Source organism: Hemitrygon akajei, chromosome 30, assembly GCF_048418815.1.
Source record: "Hemitrygon akajei chromosome 30, sHemAka1.3, whole genome shotgun sequence".
NCBI classification, from domain to species: Eukaryota; Metazoa; Chordata; class Chondrichthyes; order Myliobatiformes; family Dasyatidae; genus Hemitrygon; species Hemitrygon akajei.
In genome coordinates, this window is record NC_133153.1 from 10,171,808 (window position 1) to 10,194,649 (window position 22,842).

The 22,842-nt window shown below is 45.8% G+C and overlaps 1 protein-coding gene across 1 annotated transcript; it reads right to left on the reverse strand.

Annotated features, from left to right (window-relative positions):
- Positions 1-1,198: 1,198 nt before the first annotated feature.
- Positions 1,199-14,896, reverse strand: LOC140718727 (mitochondrial adenyl nucleotide antiporter SLC25A24-like). The gene is made up of 5 exons (XM_073032824.1): positions 14,780-14,896; positions 11,086-11,193; positions 9,244-9,411; positions 6,227-6,377; positions 1,199-1,655 (listed from the first exon to the last, which is right to left on the reverse strand). Exons 1-5 carry the CDS (start codon positions 14,882-14,884, stop codon positions 1,477-1,479), a joined length of 711 nt encoding a protein of 236 aa, XP_072888925.1. The 5' UTR covers positions 14,885-14,896; the 3' UTR covers positions 1,199-1,476.
- Between the last annotated feature and the right edge of the window lie 7,946 nt (positions 14,897-22,842).

Here is a 22,842-nt window from a genome sequence, read left to right on the forward strand (position 1 = left end):
AAGTAGTCTGAAGGCCGTGTTGGTGGAGGAATTGCAGTGATTAGGCTGGAAAAGAGCTTAAACTTCAAGGCAGGGTAAGTTTATCAAAATAGCCATGGGTGGAGTTAGAACGTAGGACTATGAACAGAAAATGAAGATGAAGGAATAAGTGAAGAAATGATTAAGATAGAAAATCTGCTCCTTTTGTATTTAAAGATAACAAACGGCAAAACCATTATCTACAAGAAGAATTGAGAATTTACTGTTAGGGAAGTTCCATATAAGTCAGTAACATGATCACAATCTACAATGAGAAACAAGAACATGATAATTTATTATGAAACTGTAAAATCTACAACTAACTATTCTAATATTCATGTGATTAATACAATAAATACTACTAAAATCTAAAAGTTTTTTGGCTCGATGAAGCATCTTTGGCCTCTTGCTTGTAGGACCCCCCCCCCCCCACCCCCCAAAGTACATGGTAGCAGCAGGCCAGAATAAGCTGACTTGTTGAAGAACTACACTGAGCTGTGAGTAAGGCGGCAACTGGACCCCATGTGAAAGCCAGAACTTGAGTGTGGGTAAACACACAAAATCCTTCCAGCCGATAGCCAGTCCACGGTTGTACATCTGGCTCATTTTGGTTACCAAGACTCCTATTGGTTGGTTAGTAGCCTTTTGTTGGTTGATGACTACATGGCAATTGTTATTTTTACCCCCGTGACAGTTTATCTTCCACGGGTCTGATGACCTTTCAATACTGCTTGGTTAGTCTGCACCCCGGTGGCTTTCTGACTTCTGTCTGACAGTCCTGCGGAGGATTGGTAGGTGGCCTGTGATGATGAGTTAGCTGTTGACTGATTAGCTGGACCTGAAGCGGTGAATAACTAACCTTTAATGATTGGTTGCTGTTCCCTTCCACGCCTTGTGGCGCATCAGGTGGCAAATTTGTCATTTCTTTTGCATTTTTATCTGTTTTTACAAGGCTGAGTTGCTACCTCGACATTCAACCCAGCATGGATTCGAACCTGGGATCACTCGCCTCAAAGTCTGGTCTTGGTTCCACAATACCATCGGCCGGCTTTTTAATGCTTGGCCAGCCTTCTTACTGTTGGTAATGATGTGATTTGTCACTTGACTTTCTGCACTGCTATTATAGGTTAGTTGTCTTCTACTTTCTGACAGTTGGTTTGCCAGTCTCTGAGTGGTAGATTGTTCTAAATAAGTTAGCTAGCAAGGTGACTTCTGGTGGATAAGTTTGTTGCAATTACTAATTAACTTTAGAAGTCAAAGCTTGATCTGAAATGACAGCTAGTTAAATAGTCTTTGTCTGGCCATATCTGGCTGCTTGTTCTTTCACTTTGTTGGCCGTTCAGATCTCTAAAGTGGTCTTAGCACAGTTTGATCATTCGATTTCCTCTCATTTGTTGGCTGTTACATTGCTGGTCAGGATCAAAGGTTGGGAAGAATGAGTTTGAGTATTAGTGCCGATTAATTGATGCCAAGTAAATTTTTCATCTGTTCATAGACGACAAAGCTGATGCTGACAGCAGGGACAACCTTCATGCAGTTGGGTGTGAATCCTCGATAAAAACCTCTCCAGCCTTCCTCTTGCATGATAGTGCTGATATGTCGAACCATGCTTGCCTTGGCCCCATCTTTGGCAATGACTACAGAAAGAAAATTCACTGTGTATTACACATAGGAACAATTGAGTCCATTGCTCCAAAGCAACGTTCATTCTATGTGCATAATTTTCATATCTTGTATAGATTTAAAGAATTTAATTATCCTGAACACATTGGACTATAGAGAATTGATTATATATTGATTTAATTCCACAATCATTGAACATAAACCATCAAACAGTGCAAGTTCAGGAGCCGGCCCTTTGGTCCATGATGACTGCCGAACACAGAGTTAAATCTAGCAAAATTCCTCTGCCTATCCATCTCCCTGATCACTTTGTTTCCTGCACATTCCTGTAGGTCTCCAGGTTCCATACCTAATCCTCAGTTTCAAGAGATTAATTGCTGAGTTGCCCGAATCACTGCAAGCTTTGGCAGCACACCAGAGTGCTATGTAGCAGGGGTGGGAGAGCTGGAAGCAATTCGTGAGCTGTGCCGCTAATTATCGGGCTCTGCCGGTCACTCTGGTTACCGTAATACAACCTAGAACAGCACTGCACAGAAACAGGGCTTTCGGCCCAGAGTGTTTGTGACAATGACGATGCCAAATTAAACTAAATCTTTCGCCTGCGCCTGATCCGAATCCCTCAGTCCCTGGTGTATTCACATGTCTAAATTCCCCTGAAACTCCCGTACCCTATCTGTTTCCACCACTACTCCGGCAACCTGTTCCCAGCGCCCGCTCCTCTCTGCAAAAAGCTTGCCGCACACATCTCCTTTAAACTTTCCCCCCTCACACTGAATGCATGTGCTCCAGTTTTTGATAATTTCTGCCCTGGAAAAGGATTGTTGAAACGCTGCGATACTTTGCTTCCAGAAGTGATTGTGTTGATACATGAACTCATTGTCATCACCAAGAGAAATTTCTAAATGGTTCTGAGCATCTTGCTAAGGATAATGAAAATACTATGCGGGGTTGGGGGGGGGGGGGGAATGTAAACAGGCAAAACCTGAACCCTGCAAATAACCAGACATATGGGCAGTAGAATGGGCAGCATGATAGCATGGCAATTAGAACGATGCTTTACAGTACCAGGGACCCGGGTTCAATTCCCACTGCTGCCTGTAAGGAGTTCGTATGTTCTCCCCTTGACTGGGTGGGTTTCCTCCCACAGTCCAAAGACATACCGGTTGGTAGGTTGATGGGACATTGTAAATTGTCCTGTGATTAGGGTAGGATTAATTCAGGGGGTTGCTGGCTGGCTCGGCTCGAAAGGCCAGAAGGGCCTATTCTGCGCTGAATCTCAATAAAGAAACGAATGTAACGGCAAGATTTTATGTGTTTGAAGAATTAAATTTCAAACTCTGTCCCAAATCTGAAGATGGGATGGGGTTGACTTGGCTCCTCTCGGGAATCAGGTACGAGTGGCAAATCTGCTGCCGGGTGGAGAGGCAAAGGACGACCCATCAGGTTGGGAAGGGGCAACTGATGTGGCTTTCGATAGCCAGGTCTCCACCTTTCCCAATGAAAAGCAGAACCGCTACAGCCATTCTCATGGAATATGGGGCCATGGAGCTGGAACAGTTAAATGGGTGGAAAGCGGGTAAAATGAAAGCACAAAGACTAATCCTGTAATGTCACTGATCCACTTGGGTCAGGACTGGATCTGCTGGGAAATGCACAACTTTCAGGGCAGTTCTTCAATTTACTGCTTTCTTGGTTTGGAGCTCTTCAAATATTTTGTTAGGTGCTTGCTGTTTACAACATTCCAAATGGGAAAGTAGGCAGCTGCACCTTGCCTGCCCACAGCCTACAATCCCAGCGCTTAGAGCAGAGCAGGTCTCAGCAAGTCCCTTACTCCCAGTCCAAGACCCCCAGTCTCACCAAGTCCCTTACTCCCAGTCCAAGACCCCCGGTCTCACCAAGTCCCTTACTCCCAGTCCAAGTCCCCCAGTCTCAGCAAGTCCCTTACTCCCAGTCCAAGACCCCCAGTCTCACCAAGTCCCTTACTCCCAGTCCAAGACCCCCGGTCTCACCAAGTCCCTTACTCCCAGTCCAAGACCCCCAGTCTCAGCAAGTCCCTTACTCCCAGTCCAAGACCCCCGGTCTCACCAAGTCCCTTACTCCCAGTCCAAGACCCCCAATCTCAGCAAGTCCCTTACTCCCAGTCCAAGACCCCCAGTCTCAGCAAGTCCCTTACTCCCAGTCCAAGACCCCCCGGTCTCACCAAGTCCCTTACTCCCAGTCCAAGACCCCCAGTCTCAGCAAGTCCCTTACTCCCAGTCCAAGACCCCCAGTCTCACCAAGTCCCTTACTCCCAGTCCAAGACCCCCGGTCTCACCAAGTCCCTTACTCCCAGTCCAAGACCCCCAGTCTCACCAAGTACCTTATTCCCAGTCCAATACGCCCAGTCTCACCAAGTCCCTTACTCCCAGTCCAAGACCCCCCCGGTCTCAGCAAGTCCCTTACTCCCAGTCCAAGACCCCCGGTCTCAGCAAGTCCCTTACTCCCAGTCCAAGACCCCCCCAGTCTCACCAAGTCCCTTACTCCCAGTCCAAGACCCCCGGTCTCAGCAAGTCCCTTACTCCCAGTCCAAGAGCCCCCCGGTCTCACCAAGTCCCTTACTCCCAGTCCAAGACCCCCCCGGTCTCACCAAGTCCCTTACTCCCAGTCCAAGAGCCCCAGTCTCACCAAGTCCCTTACTCCCAATCCAAGACCCCCCCCCCCCCCGGTCTCAGCAAGTCCCTTACACCCAGTCCAAGTCCCCCAGTCTCAGCAAGTCCCTTACACCCAGTCCAAGACCCACAGTCTCACCAAGTCCCTTACTCCCAGTCCAAGACCCCCGGTCTCACCAAGTCCCTTACTCCCAGTCCAAGACCCCCAGTCTCAGCAAGTCCCTTACTCCCAGTCCAAGACCCCAAGTCTCACCAAGTACCTTACTCCCAGTCCAAGACCCCCCCGGTCTCACCAAGTCCCTTACTCCCAGTCCAAGACCCCCGGTCTCAGCAAGTCCCTTACTCCCAGTCCAAGACCCCCCCGGTCTCACCAAGTCCCTTACTCCCAGTCCAAGACCCCCGGTCTCAGCAAGTCCCTTACTCCCAGTCCAAGACCCCCAGTCTCACCAAGTCCCTTACTCCCAGTCCAAGACCCCCGGTCTCAGCAAGTCCCTTACTCCCAGTCCAAGACCCCCAGTCTCACCAAGTCCCTTACTCCCAGTCCAAGACCCCCAGTCTCACCAAGTCCCTTACTCCCAGTCCAAGACCCCCGGTCTCAGCAAGTCCCTTACTCCTAGTCCAAGACCCCCAGTCTCACCAAGCCCCTTACTCCAGTCCAAGAGCCCCAGTCTCAGCAAGTCCCTTACTCCCAGTCCAAGACTCCCAGTCTCAGCGTCCCTTACACCCAGTCCAAGACCCCCGGTCTCACCAAGTCCCTTACTCCCAGTCCAAGACCCCCAGTCTCAGCAAGTCCCTTACTCCCAGTCCAAGACCCCCAGTCTCACCAAGTCCCTTACTCCCAGTCCAAGACCCCCAGTCTCACCAAGTCCCTTACTCCCAGTCCAAGACCCCCGGTCTCACCAAGTCCCTTACTCCCAGTCCAAGAGCCCCAGTCTCACCAAGTCCCTTACTCCCAGTCCAAGACCCCCAGTCTCACCAAGTCCCTTACTCCCAGTCCAAGAGCCCCAGTCTCACCAAGTCCCTTACTCCCAGTCCAAGACCCCCAGTCTCACCAAGTCCCTTACTCCCAGTCCAAGAGCCCCAGTCTCACCAAGTCCCTTACTCCCAGTCCAAGAGCCCCAGTCTCACCAAGTCCCTTACTCCCAGTCCAAGAGCCCCAGTCTCACCAAGTCCCTTACTCCCAGTCCAAGAGCCCCAGTCTCACCAAGTCCCTTACTCCCAGTCCAAGAGCCCCAGTCTCACCAAGTCCCTTACTCCCAGTCCAAGACCCCCAGTCTCACCGTCCCTTACTCCCAGTCCAAGACCCCCAGTCTCACCAAGTACCTTACTCCCAGTCCAAGACCCCCCGGTCTCACCAAGTCCCTTACTCCCAGTCCAAGACCCCCCCCCGGTCTCAGCAAGTCCCTTACTCCCAGTCCAAGACCCCCAGTCTCACCAAGTCCCTTACTCCCAGTCCAAGACCCCCCCGGTCTCAGCTTCTTGCCTCCCGTATAAAGGCAGCACGGGAGAATCCTCAGGATCAGGAGGTGGCACTGCGTGTTGTAATGTTACCCTCCGGTACACACCTTGCCTGCTGTCAGATCATCTCTGTCCAGTTTCAGAGAGATTTCTGAGCATCAGCTCTGATATCGCGCAATTCACAAAACTGGAATATCAAGAAAGTGTTTGACACCAGAAATGCCATCATGGAACTTAGTGCAATCTATAAACTCTCCACGTTTCCTGTGCTCCTTCAGTCACTATTCCCTTATGGTTTGCCTCTGCCAATAATTTATACCTTAGAGTCCAAAGGACAGGTTCCCTCAATGTAATTGAGAGACCTTTTCAGCCAGTTGCCCAGATTCTCAGTGATTTTATTCAGAAAGCAGTACCTCACGCATCTGTTAAGCAATGAGCTCCCTGTGGGAGTCTAGACCTGAAGGTACAAGATGGCTCACCTTGTGCCTGCATCTTGGTCCTGATGAGCGCCAGGGGATAGCTACCCAGCTGCCCGCAAGTGCTGGAGATGGTGCCGCAGCCGAGGTGGATGAATACTCCAGGTTCAGTTGGATCTTCACTGTACCTCTGACAATAAGCTTTCTTCAAAACCTGGCATGAAATAGTAAGTAATACACATCGCTAGAAAGGGGCAACATGTAAAACAAACTTGGCAGTTCGCTATTGTTGCAAACATGCCAAATATTTCTCAGTCGGAGGTTAGGAGGGTCAGTTGGTAAATTGGTTTATTATTGTCACTCGTACCAAGGCAGAGTGAAAAAACTAGTTTAGCATTAGTCCATCGCGTCAGAACATTGACGTAGTAGAACAGAAAAATAACAGAATGCAAAATATCATGTTCCCATGAGAGAGAAAGTGCTGTGCAGGTACAAAATAAAGTACAAGGCCATGAGCTAGACCGTGAGCTAAGTGTGTGAGCTGATCATCTTTGCCACCATACTGCAGAAGGACTGTGGTTGCTACAGAACTTAGAACACAGAAGTTCTGCAGCCTTCGATGTTGTGCCAACACTTTAACCCACGCCAAGATCAGTCTAGGCCTTCCTTCCCACAAACAGTAGCTCTTCATTTTCCTTTCATTCATGTGCCTATCTAAGGGTCTGTTAGGTATCCCCAAAGTATCTGCCTCGATCCATCACCCCAGCAGCATTTTGCACACACCCACCACTCTCTGCCTACCCCTGACATCCCCCAATACTTTCTATACACAATGAATTGGGCTCTAGGGTGCACAATGGGACAGAGGGACCTTGGTGTACAAGTGCATCGTTCATTGAAAGTGGGCTTATGGGTAGAAGGGTGGTGAAAAGGATGTTTAGCCAGCAGGCCGTCGTCTTTCAAGGTATTAAATACAGGAGTTGGACATTATGTTGCAGTTGTGTAAGTCACTGGCAAGGCTGGATTTGGGGTATTGTGTATAGTTTTGGTCATTGTGTTATAGGAAAGGTATGATTAAACTGGAAACAGTGCAGAGAAGATTTACAAGGATCTTGTCAGGACAAGAGAGCCTGAATTATACAGAGATGTTGGTCGGGATAGGCCTTTATTCTTGGAACATGGGGGCATCAGGGGTGATTTTATAGAGGTGCTTAAAATTATTAGTAGCAGAGATAAGGTGGATGGTAATGCAACCAAGATTGGGAGCATATATAGGGTTAGGGTGAGAGGGAAGAGAGCTAAAAGTGACCTGAGGGGAAACTTTCTCATGCAGAGACTGGTCAGTGCATGGAGTGAGCTACCAGAGGAAGTGGTTGAGGCAGGTACAACAGGAAGTACTTGGGTAGGTACGTGGAGGGGGTGGGGTTTTCAGATGGGCCGAATGCAGAAAATTAGGACCAGCTGGATGGGCAGCATGGCCAATCTCCATGCTGTATTGTTCTTAGACCCCACATTCGTGGCCACTGCACTGAACAAAGATAAAGGGAAGTGCGGTTCAACAACTTGGAGACAATTCTGGGATATTTCTATCTTAAGTAAGTTCTTCATTTCCTTTGCAATGTTGACCAGGTCTCAAGTGGGTAGAACTTTCCCTCTGGGTCAGGTGGTTGTGGGTTTAAACCCAATTTTAGGAATCTTCCTGTGAGGCCGATTGTGAACCATTGCTCAGCATGTGAACACAGAGTTATGAATCAGCGAGGACCTGTGAGAGGGTGGTGCCAAGATGATCCATGAACTCTTTCCACACTTCCCACTGCCTTAGTGAGCAGACAACATAACCGAAGACACGCTCCAACCGAGACGCTCTTCTTCTCCCCCCTCCCATCAGGCAGAAGATTAAAAAGATTAGAAGATTGAAAGCACGACCCAGCAAACTCAAGGGCAGCTTCTATCCTACCCTTACAATACTATTGAATGGACCTCCTGCACGGTAAGATTGACTCTTGATCTCACAGTCCACGTTGTCATGGCCTCGCACCTCATTGTCCGCCTGCACTGTACTTTCTCTGTAATTGTAACACTTCATCCTGCACTCTGTTAGTACGTCTCCCTTGTACTACCCCGATGTGCCGGTGTGATGACGTGATCTGCGTGGATGTCACGCAAAAAGAAAGTTCTTCACTGCATCTTGATACACGTAACTACAACAAACTCATTTACATTAAACAAGTCACACGCACATGTGTACTACTGGGAGAGAATGGTGTCCAGTAACCTGACCATAATCAAAGTAATCAATTGGTCATTGTCATCTTGTTTCTTATGAGATCCTCTTGTTTATAAACTGTCTCCATTGTTTCCTGTTATGTTTCAGTCATATCTCAGTAGCATTTTGGGACAACATGTGTTTTCAAAAGCCTTTTTTCTAAAGTGACTTTAATATTTCCCAGCTTTTCTCACAGTGCCCGTTTCCTGGAAGAGCACACCCATGGTAATTCTGGTTCCGAGGCTCATCTGCTGGGACTGCCCACCCACATCTCAGGTGAAAATTTAGTTTGAATGAGAGTCCCACATCAAAAGCAATGCAACAACCAAGAGCGTAGAGAGTTTACATACTACTGAAGACCTTTTGCTCCATGCCTGCTTACTGCTTTTGGACCGAGCTTCCAAAAAACAGAGGGGCTTTAAAACAAGAATTCATGGATTTTCAAAACGAATGTAAAAACCAAAAGGATTTGGTCCTGCAAGATCATTCAATATGATCTTCTATGCCAGTTCCCATTGCCCAAAATTTCCCTGATCTTTCTAAATACTCCCAATAATCATTCTCCACAACACTCTAAGATAACGAATTCCACAGATTCAACACCATTTTCAAATACACCTCAGTTTTAAATGACCACCTCTTAATCTTGTAAAGTGCTGCTTCCATTCAAGATTCTCCCACAAGTGAAAACAGTTTAACAACTACAGTCCCGCTGCTCAAGATTCTGTATGTTTCAGTAAGATAGTTCATCGTTCTCCTAAACTCACCCCAAACATCTCTCACGAAATCCAGAATATCTTGCTTTGAAACTTACCTCATAGACAGTAAGCTCAATCCCTGCATAAGGAATGATGCCAAACAGGTTTGGAAGGTAACCTCTGTAGAGGCTGTAAAAACCCTCATTTTTGACGATAGTGTTGAGACAATCACCGAAGCCTTTGTACTGCCCTGTGTTTCCAAGTGCCAGTCTCGTCTTCATTACCTAGACCAATTAGAAATCCTCATTAGATCCCGTGACCTCAATAGATATCAATAACTCTGGATGAAAGAGATTTCTCCAAACAATAGTCAAAAATAATTTTCAGAAATGTTTTTTCTGTAATGTATAGACCTTGTGTATCCATTTGAGATTCCTAGAGAAGAAAGCAAAAATACAATGCAGGTGAATGTGGCTATTAAAGTTTTTTAGCATGGGCTTCCAAAAAGTTTTTGATGAAATCTAATATAGCAAAGATCTGAATTCAATAGTTACAGTAAAGTAGGCTGAGACCAAAGGAAGGTGCAATATTAGAGCTGCTCCCTCTTTGGGTATATTTATTTTACCAGGCTGGGTGCAAAGTTGGTAATGGACACAAAGCTCAGCTGTTGAGAGCAACTGAGAGGATAGCACAGCACTCCCTGGTAACTGGCAAATCAGCGAAAAGAACAGAGAATGGTAGGCAGTGTTTAATGCAAACACCTAGGCAATGAAGGCATGACACAAAACAATGTTAATAGTGGCGTGGAGTAAGTGTGATTCTTCTGACTAATAGTGGAGTAAATGTGATAACAGGAATATTTGTACACAATTCTTGAACAAGTTTTAACCTTGGTCAGCAGTACATAAAACTCATTAAAGCCAAGGAGGCATGGAGTCTATACGCAAACACATTCTGATAAACTACCAATCACCTATGAGGGTTCGGTTATTTGTATCAGATCTTGGGCACCACTTGTCAGAATGCCATTGCTTTAGGAAGTAAGAAATACTTGTGGGACAAAGGCCGTAAAGCCTAAGAACTATCATTAAATAAGACTGCATCTGATCATCCTACCAATCCTCTTTCCCACCTACTTTTTGCTTCAATAAAAATATCTATTAAAAAAAATTGGGATTCAGGTAAGGCAGGTTGGTTTAAGAACCAAATGTTGGAAGGGAAGGAGCTGTTCTTGATCCTGGTACTGTGGGACTTCCGTATCTCAGGACCTATGGTCACAGTGAGACATGGGTGGGACTTGGATGCTGGGGTTCTTTGACGATGGATGTAGCCTTCATGAGGTTGTGGATAGTGGGGAGGGATGTGTCTGTGATGTATCGGGCTATGTCCTCTACTGACTGCAGGTTCTTACGTTGCTGCACATTTGAAGTGCCAAACCAGGCCGTAATGCAACCGTTCTGTAGAAGTTTGTTCCAGTGTCTGGTGACAAATGGAACCTCCTAAAAAGATAAAGATGTTGGCACAGCTTCCTTGTGATTGCATCTATATGCCGGGTTCAAGACAAGTCATCCGATATGTTAACATCCTAGAACTTAAACCTGCTTACTCTCCCCACTACTGACTCCTCGATGTAGATTTGCACAAGTCCACCACCCCCCACTTCCCCTTCCTGAAGTCAGAAATCAACTCTTTGGTTTTATTGACACTTACCGAGAGGCTGCTGTGGCACCACTCAACCAGGTGTACTATCTTACTCGAATAAACTGAATTATCACCATCTGTGATTTGTCCAACAACAGTGCTATCTAATTCTATGACTTAACCTCAGCAGATTATCTGCTCGTTAGGACATTGCTCATTATGTGAGCTTGGGAAAATGGAATCTTCTAACGTTAATGAACCTGGGTTAACCTATACATGTCCCATGTTGGAACTTCAGAAGCCCTGTGGACACCTACCTCCATGGGATAGATGATGGTCTGAGCAGTGACTCCAGCCAGAGATCCTGCAGCAAAGCGTTGATGGATGTCCAGCTTGGCCTGGTTGTCAGTGAAAAGTTTCTTGTACTGTTCAAAAGGGATTATCACCGTTACCATAAGGATGGAAGCAACAGAACACTTCTCTGTTAATTTATTTAACATTGCTGGGTTATGGCAGCATTGGGACTAAGTTGGTGGACCAGTTCGCTAAGTCTTGGGCTGATGGTTGGAGGTAAGGGTTGGATCCCACCTGTACAGCTAGTAAAATAAAGTTCAAGGAATGAATCTGATAAAATCCAGATTCCACTAAAAGTGATCGCCAAGCCACTGGATGTTCATAAAAACTCATTAGGTTCATCAACACCCTTCTGTTATTCTTGCTTAGTCAACTGCTACAAGTCCTTAAGCATGAGTTCATTCTGAAATTCTACGGTAAGCCACTCAATTTAATGAAAATTAGGCTTTGGCAACAGCCACCTTACCAGCAACACAAGAAGGTCAGTCACTTCACTTCCAACGTAAGACGCATCAATATCCAGGCTATCATCGTTCATACCATTGGAAGTTGAGCCAAGTAGGAATGATCTGTCAGTGTAGAGTTACAGACCCCAGAGAGGTAGACATGTGATGCCCTGTACTAGGTTTGAGAATCCATTTGGACCACTGACCCGTGCTCAGGTTTGGAATTGCAACCTGACCCCTCCATTTTGTGATACAACATTGCACTGACTGGTCAAAACTGGCCACAAAATGAACACTGGGGACCAAGGTACTGGAATAATCAGTGAGAGATTGAAATGGAAATAATTGGCTTGGTTATTAATTGTTACTAAATCTTTATACTAACTGTTCTTTGAAAAACAACAACGACAATGACATCGTCAGCAGCAAAAACGATGACAATGACAGCAACAACATCAATAACAGCAACAGCAATGACAACAACACCAACGACAACAGCAACAATAACAGCAACAACAGTTATGACAACAACAATGACAACAGCAACAACATCAATAACAGCAACAGCAGCAACAACTGCAACAGAAACAGCAACGACGACAACAGCGATGACGACAACAACAGTGACAACAACAATAACAGCAATGACAACAGCAACAATGACAAACAACAGCAAAAGCAGAAACAACGTGAACAACAGCGACAACAGCATCAACAACAAAGCAAAATGAGACAACACAAAACAAGCCCCTTTCTCACTCTGACACCCACCCACCCTCTCACACACAGACAGGCCTCCAGTCCCAGGACAGACGGCCTCCAGGCCTCTAGTCCATGGCCCCAGATTTCTCAGACTTGAAGATATCGGGTCTCCAAGTTTGAACTTCACCCCAGGACTTGCTGATCACAGGTTTCACTATCAGGCCTCACCCTCAGGACTTGCATGGACCTCTGATGCAGTGACCCTGACCCTCGTGACAACTCCAGGCCTCTACCTTTAGGCCTCTATCTCCTGGCTTGCTATGCTCAGGACTTCGACTTTTGGCTTTGCCCTGTGGACTTCGCCGACAATTGGGACTCGACTCCAGGACGTGCCGACCTTCAACAGCAAAGAACACCATGCTGGGGCACGTGGTGAAATCCAAGGGTCCCTCAAAGAGAATCCACTATTCCCTTCAACATGAAGAGCAGAAAGTCCACAAAGCTTCACCTTTTCTCATGGTTATCATTATCACCCTCTTCAAGGCCAAGATTGGTGAGCTGCTCAGTTTGATAACTAATATATCCATCAGCAGCCCAAGATCATTACCATTATTTCCTCGACTTCTAGTAATACACATACCATCAACTGCTACCAAACTTTGTTGCTGTCTTTTTCCAAGCTTACGTTTCCTGTTTCTTCCAAACTCTCTTATGGATCCCCGACCTGACATCTTACAAGTACAGCCTTGCACAACACCCCCTCCACCTCAGTTGCAACTCCTCCTCCTAGCTTCACTCAGACTGTCTGGCCTGCGGGGCATCACTGCAGAGAGAGTCATCTGTGCCACTGATCCAAGTAGAGTCAGCAGCTTTAAAGTCCCTCCAACAGCTTTTGGCATGGTCAAACCTTCTGTGCAGATCATTCTACAACTGGATAGATAGATTTTTAAAAAATATTACAGCTGCTGTGAATCGGGCACATTGAATGGTTGGCTCCTGGTTTTCTGAGCAGGTAAACACAGCAGAGATTTGACAGGGAGCTTGTGAGATGGAGCGAACATTGAACAAAGATCAAACTACATGCCAGGAGATATATCCCGTGTAACATTCACAGATATCAAGGACACAATTTTGCACACACTATTTAAACACAAAAACATTGACATTCACCCAGGTTGTACAGGTAAGAATTTCACTACACAATCGAATTGCTAGCCCTCATTTGATTCCAGGGTGAGAGGTCTGAGGGACTAGTTTATCAGCAGGGAAACATAAAAAGGGGACTTGTCACTCCCGCAGTTTCCCAAAGCCACCAAAGGACTTTTGAAATGTCCCTGTTGTAACTTGGGGAAGTTGGAATCCAATTTACACACAGAAAGTTACTAAGAAAATCCCAGGGAAAACAAAGGGCATAGTTCTAAGGTGAGAGGGGAAAATTTGAAAGGGACCTCGGGAACCCAATACACAGAGGGTGGCCCACACATGGAACAGGCTGCCAGAGGAAGTGGTTGAGGCAAGCACAGCAACAACATTTAAAAGGTATTTGGACAGGTACTTAAGGAGGAGTTTAGAGGGATATGGGCCAAATGCAAGCAAATGGGACTGGCTTGGATGGGCATTGTGGTCAGCGTAAATGATTTGGGCAAAGAGGCATATCTCTGTGAAATTGTCACAGCAGTGTTGTGATCACGACCAGACTGCCCTCACTGGAGGGAGGGATGATTCCGGTGTTTTGCTTCAAATGGGGGTGAATTTTTATAACTGTCTGAGAACTGAATGCTCTCGAATCAGCCAATCTGAATCAAATCTTTCTGCTGTCCCTTTGTAGGTTGCTATATCTGTGCCAGCTCGTAGACATGTGCCCAGGTGTGTGGTGCCAATAGGAGACACCGCACATCAATAAAATGAGGTTAAAATAACATTTTAATAGCATTGAAGGGAAGATCCCCTGTACGACATTGCCCTGGGAGACGCAAGAGGCTGCAGATGCTGGAATCTGGCGCTGAACGTCAGCTGCTGGAGGGATTCAGTGTGTCAGGCAGTGTCAGTGGATGGTCAACATACTGCTTTGGGATCTTTCAGAGGGACTGCCCTGGGAATCGTGGGTCGGCTCTCTATTGGTTACGTCCTCCTGAAACGCTTCTCGGTGACCATCCCGTTTACTGTGACACCATCAGTGCTGAGGTAACCCAAGCATCCTCTCCATGACTCCAACCAAGCGCCTGACCCCAGCCTGCCTGACCTATTCACTCCATCCGGCGCTGGTTTATTGAGGCATCCGAGTCACTAAATGTCCCTGGACCAGCGCCTCAGGCTAACAGCCTGACAAAACCAACAGCACTCCACCATTCCCTTCAAACTGGGCCCGTGTGTCAGCCATCGACTGAGGGAGTGCAGCAGATCGCGTTAGCTGAGAACGGGCATCGTTATCAGTTAGGACTGTGAGACAAACGAGGCCAGGAAAGCTTCCCCCAGGAAGGTTCACCCCCTGGCCCACTGAGTCAGTTACCTGGTCATAAGCCAGAAACTTGATGCCGGTCTCTGGTGCTATTTTGGCTACATTTACTCCGTTGCCTCTCCACAGTGAGATGTAGCCGCCCTCCTTCACCATCATCCTCCAGCTGCCCAGCAGATCCACACCCTGTCTGGCAGCGTTGACCTAGAGGAAGGAGAAACAGAAGCCGTTTACCCACCACTTCCATTAAAATTCCTCACATAGCTGCAATGTTGTGCTGTAATAAACGTAATTCTGTATTTTAACATGATGTTCTGCTGTCTGATGGTACACTAAATACAAAGTTGGAATGTGGTACTGTAAGGTACTGCCATAATGATGTTGCAATGTGGTTTTGCAATACACTGTGTAACACGGTGCCTTCTGGAAATATATTAATAGAGGCGGGAATTCCTCTGCTCTAATCCAGCAGCACGGCCAGATATTAAGTATTTGCAGCACGTTTATAAAATTCCAATACAATTAAAGTTCAAAGAACAAAGTAAAATGTATTATCAGAGCACATATATGTCATCACATACAGCCCTGAGATTCTTTTTCCTGCGGGCGTACTCAGCAAATCTATAGAATAGTAACTGTAAGCAGAATCACTGAAAGATCAAGAGCATAGAAGACAACAAACTTTGCAAATGCAAATATAAATAAATAGCAATAAATAACAGGAACATGAGGTAGTGAGATAAAGAGTCCTTAAAGTAAGATCATTGGCTGTGGGAACATCTCAAAAGATGAGTGTAGTTATCCTATTCTGTTCAGGGGGTAGTAACTGTTCCTGAACCTGATGGTGCGAGTCCTGCGGCTCCCGGACCTTCCACCTGATGGCAGCAGCGAGTAAAGAGCACGGCCTGGGCGGGGAGGATCTCAGATGATGGATGCTGCTTTTCTACGGCGAGACGATTGGCTAACTAACATTGTTTGCGGGTTGGTAGGCTATAACTAGTAACAAGGGACAATTCTGACTCCTCAACTAATTATAATCAAAACTTAGTGACTTAGGTTAAAGGACCTGGTACATTATAGCCGAATTTCCCAGCAATGCAAAAATAGTTAGCGAAACAATTTGTGAGCAGGATGCCAAATATCTGCAAAGGGATCGAGACTGGGTATGTGAGTGGCAGATGTGTTATATAAAGTTATGCATTTTGGTGGGAAGGAAAGAAAAACTGAACTTTGCTTAAATGCTCAGAGTGCTGGTGTTCTATGGGACTTGGGAGTCCTTGTATAAGTAACACAGCAAGTTTTCTTCAGTTGCAAGTAATTAGGAAGGCATTCCACTGAAAAAGAGGATAGTAAATGTCTTAGTGAGTTTAAAGGTGGATAAAGGACAGTAGATGTGTTATCTTCATTCAAAAAGGGAAGCAGGAATAAGCCAAGTAATTACAGAGCAGTGTGTCTAAAATCAGTGATAGGGTAATGATTGGAAAAAGTTCTAAAGCACTGGATTAATCTCAATTTTAAGTGACAGGGATTAGTCAAGAATTGTCAAGCATAGCTTTGTTAAATAGATGCTCTGCGTAACTAATCTGATTGAATGTTTCAAACAGATAATTAAATTTATTCATGACTTTGGTAAGCCTGTGACAAGTTTCCACGTGGGAGGTTGGTCCTAAAGCGAAGGGCTGGGGTATACAAGGACAGGTTGCCCAAAAGTGTTTGATAATAAAAGACAGAGGCTGAAGGTGGAAAGTTGTTTTTGAGATTGGCAACCTTTGACCAGTAGTTCTGATACCCTTAATGCTTGTTATACATATTAATAATCTGGACATGGATATAGGGGGTATGGTTGGTATCAGAATTAGATTTGGTTTATTATTGTCAAATGTACCAAGACACAGTGTAAAGCTCGCATTGCATTCTGTTCATATAGATCAAAATTACACAGCACATTGAGCAGGGCAAAGCGCTAGAATGAAATGTAAACCCTACAGTGCAGGTGAAGTGTAAGATCATAATGAGGTAGATTGTAAACAGGGTCTATGGAGGGGAGGCTGGTTTCCGTGATATGCTGAGCTGTGTCCACAACTCGTTACAGTTCCTTGCGGTTATGTACAGCACAGTTGTTATGGCAAGCCGTTATGCTTCCAGATAGAACGCTTTCTATGGTGCACCGATAAAAATTGGTGAGGGTCGCCAGGGGCGTGCCGAATTTCTTTAGCTTCTTGAGGAGTGAGGTGCTGGCAAGTTTTCTTGGCGGTAACTTCACAGATGGTGCTGTTGAAAGGAAGAGGGTCTTTGTTTTTTGGCTAAAGATCATATCGATGAGGGAAGCCACAGTCAAATGTGTCAGTATTATAGTGGAGTAAAGGGAATTGCAGAGGCATGAGAGAGGAGCTGGCCAAAGTTGATTGGAAGGGGACACTAGCAGGGATGATGGCAGAACAGCAATGGCTGGAGTTTTGGAAGCAATTGTGAAGGTGCAGGATGGATACATCCCTAAGAAGGAACATTCTAAAGGCAGGATGACACAACCGTGTCTGACAAGGGAGGTCTAAGACAGCATAAAAGCAAACCAGGGGGCGTATAACAGAGCAGAAATTAGTGGGAAGTTAGAGGATTGGGAAGCTTTTAAAACTAACAGGCAACTAAAAAAGCCAAAAGGAAGGATGAAATATGAAGATAAGCTACCCAAATGATTTCTTTCAGATATAAAAAGAGTAAAAGAGAGGTGAGAGTGGAATTTGTATCACTGGAAAATGATGCTGGAGAGGTAGTAATGGGTGACAAGGAAATGGCAGGTGAACTGAGTAATAATTTTGCATCAGCCTTCACTCTGGAAGACACTAACAGTAGGCCAAAAGTTCAAGAGAGTCAGGGGGCAGAAGAGAGTAGAGACGTTATTACCAGGGAGAAGGTGCTTGGAACGTTGTAAGGTCTGAAAGTAGATAAGTCACCTGAGCCAGATGGTCACCCCAGGGTTCTGAAAGAGGTAGCTGAAGAGATTGTGGAGGCATTAGTAATGATCCTTCAAGAATCTTTAGATTCTGGCATGGTTCCAGAGGACTGGAGAAATGCAAATGTCACTCCACTCTTCAAGAAGGGAGGAAAGTGGAAGAAAGGAGATTGTAGGCCAGTTAGCCTAAGCTCAGTGGTTGGGAAGATGTTGGAGCCGATTGTTAAGGATGAGGTCTCAGGGTACTTGTTGGCACATGATAAAATAGGCTGAAGTTAGCATGGTTTCCTTAAGAGAAAATATTGCCTGAATTCTTTGAGGAAATAACAAGCAGGATAGACAAAGGAGAATTGGTGAATGTTGTGTACTTGAATTTTCAGAAGGCCTTTGAGAGCTGCTATACATGTGGCTGCTTAACAAGATAAGGGCTCTTGGTGTTACAGGAAAGATACTAGCATGGAGAGAAAATTGGCTGATTGGCAGGAGGTAAAGAGTGAGAATAAAGGGGGCTTATTCTAGCTGGAATATTCGTGGTGTTCTGCAGGTTCAGTGTTGGAACCACTTCTTTTTACATTATATTCCAGTGATTGAGATGACAGAATTGATGGCTTTGTGGCCAAGTTTGCAGATGATACGACGATAGGTGGAGGGGCAGGTAGTGCTGAGGAAGCAGGGAGACTGCAGAAGGACAGGTGAGGAAAATGGGCAAAGAAATTGCAGATGGAATAGAATATCGGAAAGTGTATGGTCATGTACTCTGGTGGAACAAAAGCATAAACTATTTTCTAAATGGGGAGAAAATGTAAAACTCTGAGGTGCAAAGGGGCTCGGGAGTCGTCGTACAGAGTTCGCTAAAAGTTAACTTGCAAGTTGAGTCAGTGGTGAGGAAGGCAAATGCAATGTTAGCATTCATTTTGAGAGGACTAGAAGATAAAAGCAGGAATGCAATGCTGAGCATTTATAAGGCACTAGTGAGGCCTTGCTTGGACTATTGTGAGCAGCGTTGGGCGCTTTTCTAAGAAAGGAAATGCTGACATTGGAGAGGGTTCAGAGGAGGTTCACGAGAATGATTCCAGGAATCAGATGGCTCCAGAGGGCGACTTCCTCAAGTTCATCTGCGAAACAGTTCAAATTATTTTCTCTAATGTCTCTTTTCTTGTTTTTTTCAAGGTGGCTGGGCTCCTGATGGAGTCTGTGATTTACAGCTGCAGAAATTCACAGCGGTGGGTTCCCTGAGCACCCCAGCATTCTGAGTATCCCCAGGGGCAATGTGCTGCTGTGGCCCTGTGGGCAATCAGGTTCCTTGCTGATGTCGCCAACTGAATTGGCATGGGAAATTGGAACATCGAGACAGCAGGTGCAGCTGTCAGAGTCTCTCTCTCTCTCTCCCTCTCTCCCTCCCTCTCTCTCTCTCCCTCCCCCCCAATCTCTCTCTCCCTCTCTCTCTCTCCCTCCCTCTCTCTCTCTCTCTCTCTCTCTCCCTCTCTCTCTCTCCCTCCCTCTCTCTCTCTCTCTCTCTCTCTCCCTCCCTCCTGATAGTGAGTTTGTGCCAATTCTTGAGCGGGGGAAAACTCAAAATAAAGCAACACTTCAGACTGTAACATGGGAGCAGGAAAATGTTGGATTTCTTCTCGCTGTGGTAAGAGCGATGACTCTTTAGTGGCATGTCGAAATGCTGGGATGAACAGTGTTTTTTTAATAGATGCTAGATCCCGGTCTCTTTGGAGGCTTTTCTATTGCCTGCTTCGGGGTGGTGGGGGTCCGATGCTTCTGCCGAGGGAGGTGAGGGGAGGGTTGACACTTTGCTGCTGCTTGTGTGTGGGAGTGGGAGGGGGCTTTGGGGTTCCAACATTTTTCTGTCATTCATTCTTTGGGGTTTTATTCTGTTTTCGTGGATGCCTGTGAAGAGTAAGAATTTCAGGTCGTATACTGTAGACATTCTCTGATATTAAATGGAAACATTGCACCATTGAACCATAAAAGGTTTATCATATGAGAAGCAATTGATGGTTCTCGGCCTTTACCTGCTGGAATTTAGAAGTATGATGGAGATCTAATCGAAACCTTTTGAATTTTGAAAGGCCTAGATTGAGTAGAGTGGAGAGAGTGTTTCCTATAGTGGTGGAGCCTATGTTCAGAGGGCACAGCCTCAAAATAGATGGACGATTATTTAGAATGGAGATGAGGAATGGAGATTTAGCCAGAGGGCAGTGAGTCTGTGGATTCATTGCCACAGGTGGCTGTGGAGCTCAAGCCATTGGGTATACTTATGGTGGAGTTCAATGCCCTCAATTAGTCAGGGCACGCCAGGTTAAGAGAAGGCAGGAGAACGGGGTTGAGACAGCAAGGGGATCAGCCATAATGCAATGGTGATGCAGACTCAATGGGCCAAATGGCCTAATTCTGTTCTTATGTCTTATGGCCTGAGTTGTAGGGGGAGGGTCAGACTTTATTTACACTTTGGAACTTAGAAGACTGATGGGTGACCTGGCAGAAGTGCACAAAGTCACGAGGGGTATTGATAGAGTGAGTGAAGGCGGAAAGTCTTTTTCCAAAGGGAAGGGCATCGGGTTAAGGTGAGAAGTTGAAAGATTTAAAGAGGACATGAGGGACAGAGGGTGAAGAGGATGAACAACATTCAGACAACGTTTGAATATTTCATGGATAGAAGGAGTTGAGAGGGAAATGGGCCCAATAGGGACAGATGGGACTAGCCTGGTGGGCAGCAAGATTATGTGTTGGGCCATGCTCTAGTACTCAATGACACTAAATTGGATTGGTATGAATCGTTAAGGCACTTTGAATAACTCCATGGCTTTCTGAGTGTGAGAACATAGAGCACAGCACAGTCCAGGCACTTTGGCCCACGATGTTGTGCTGATCTTTTAACCTACTCTAAGATCAAACTAGCTCTTCCATCCTACACGGCCTACCATTTTTCTCTCCTCCATCTACCTATGATACTTAAATTTCTCCAATGTATCTGCCTCTATCTCTGGCAAGGCACTCGATGTACTCATCTCTCTCTGAGTAAAGAAATTACCTCTGACATCCCCCTGTACTTTCCTCCGATCATCTTAAAATTATACCCCGGTATTAGCCATTTCCGCCCTGGGAAGTAAAATCTCTGGCTATCCACTTGATCTCCGCCTCGTGTACACCTCTATCAAGTCACCTCTCATCCTCCTTCGCTCCAGAGAGAAAAGCCCCAGCTCACCCAACCCGTCCTTTTAAGGCATGCTCTCTAATCCACGTATCAATGTCCTCTGCACCCTCTCTTAAAGCTTCTCCACTTTCCTATGAGGAGGTGATCAGGACTGAACACTATCTTCCAAGTGTGGTCTAATCAGAGTTTACATCTCAGTCCTTGAACTCAATCCCCTGAATAATGAACATAAGATAAGCCTTCTTAACTTCCCTATCAACTTGAGGGGCAACTTTGGGGAATCTGTGGATGTGGACCCTGAGATCCCTCTGTTCCTCCACACTGCCAAAAATCATGTCATTAACTCTGTATCGTGTCTTCAAATTCAACCTTCCAAAATGGATCACTTCACGCTTCTCTGGGTTGAACTCCACCTACCGCTTCTCAGCCCGGCCCTGAATTCAGTCAGAGACCCGTTTAAGCTACGACAACGTTTGTGTCATCTTTGTGCCAGCCTTTGTGTCATCTGCAGCTTACTAACCCACCTCATCCAATTCATTTATAAGATTCACAAAGAGTAGGGGACCCAGAACAGATCCCTGCAGAACACCACTGGTCACCGATCTCCAGGGAAGATAGTCTCCCTCTACTACCACCCTCTGCCTTCTATGGACAAGAAAATTCTGTTTCATTCTGTCAGGCTTCCTGACTTTTTGAACAATCCTACCATGGGGAATCTTATCAAAGGCCTTACTAAAATACATATACACTACTTCCAAGGCATTTTACACACACGCAAAGAACAGGAGGATAGGACCAATCAGGAATAGAAGAGGAAACACGTGCTTATAGTAGGGGAGGTCCTTAATGAATAATGTGTTTCAGCATTCACCAGTGAAATGCATCTTGACATTTGTGAGGACAACATAAAACAAACTGATATGCTAGAACATATTGTTCTGCCTTCATCAATGTGTTTTGTCACATCCTCGAATTCAGTCAGGCTTGTGAGATATGACCTTCCCCTCACAAAGCCATGCTCACTATCCCTAATCATACAATGCTTCTCCAAGTGCTCACAAATCTTGCCTCTATGAATCTTTTCCAGCAATTTTCCGAGCACTGAAGAAAGACTCACTAGTTCTATAATTCCCAGTTATCCCTACTCCCTTTTTTTGAACAAAGCAATAATATTTGCCATCCTCCAATCATCTGGAACCACTCCTGAAGCCAGTGAGGAAACAAATACCATCGCCAAAGGCACAGCAATCCCTTCCCTCGCTTCCTGTTGTAACCTGGGGTATATTCCATCTGCCCCGGGGGAACGGGATCCTGATCTATTCAAACGTTCCAGCACTTCCTCTTTCTCAGTGTCAGCATGTTCTAGTATATCGCCTTTGGAATGTGAGAAGGAACCGAAGCGCCTGAAGGAAACCCATGGAAGAACAGATTAACTCCTTCCAGACAAGGATGGAATTGAACCCGGGTCACTGATGCCGTAAATACTGTGCTAATCACGATGCTGCCGTGACACCATGTTACTAACCTTCCTGAACTCTGACTCATCATTGTCGTTTTGCCTTCTCCTACCTCAATACGCTGATTTTACCTGTATGAACAGTATGTAGAACAAACGTTTCACTCTGTCTCAGTATGTGACAATGATAAGCCAATTCTAATTCCAATTCCAATAACCAAGCAATTTGAAAACCAGAAATGCAGCCACAAACCAAGCTCCTAGGTGGCAGAAGATGCCTGAATCCCCACAGAAGCGGGGTAATTCACCCTGCCAGTATCCCAAACGCCCTTCTGCACGTACCGAACGTTATCTAAGTTAGGTGCTGGTGAACTGTGGAGGACCTTATAGCTGTATAGTGGAGCTCAAAGAACAACCTATCAAAAAGTCCTCCCTTTGTCTGTGTGTGCACAAGTTCATCTTCAACTGAGCTACTGTAACAAAGTGCCAAATCACAGTAGAACGTAGAGCACAGCAGCAGATGGTTCGGCCCACAATGTTGTGCC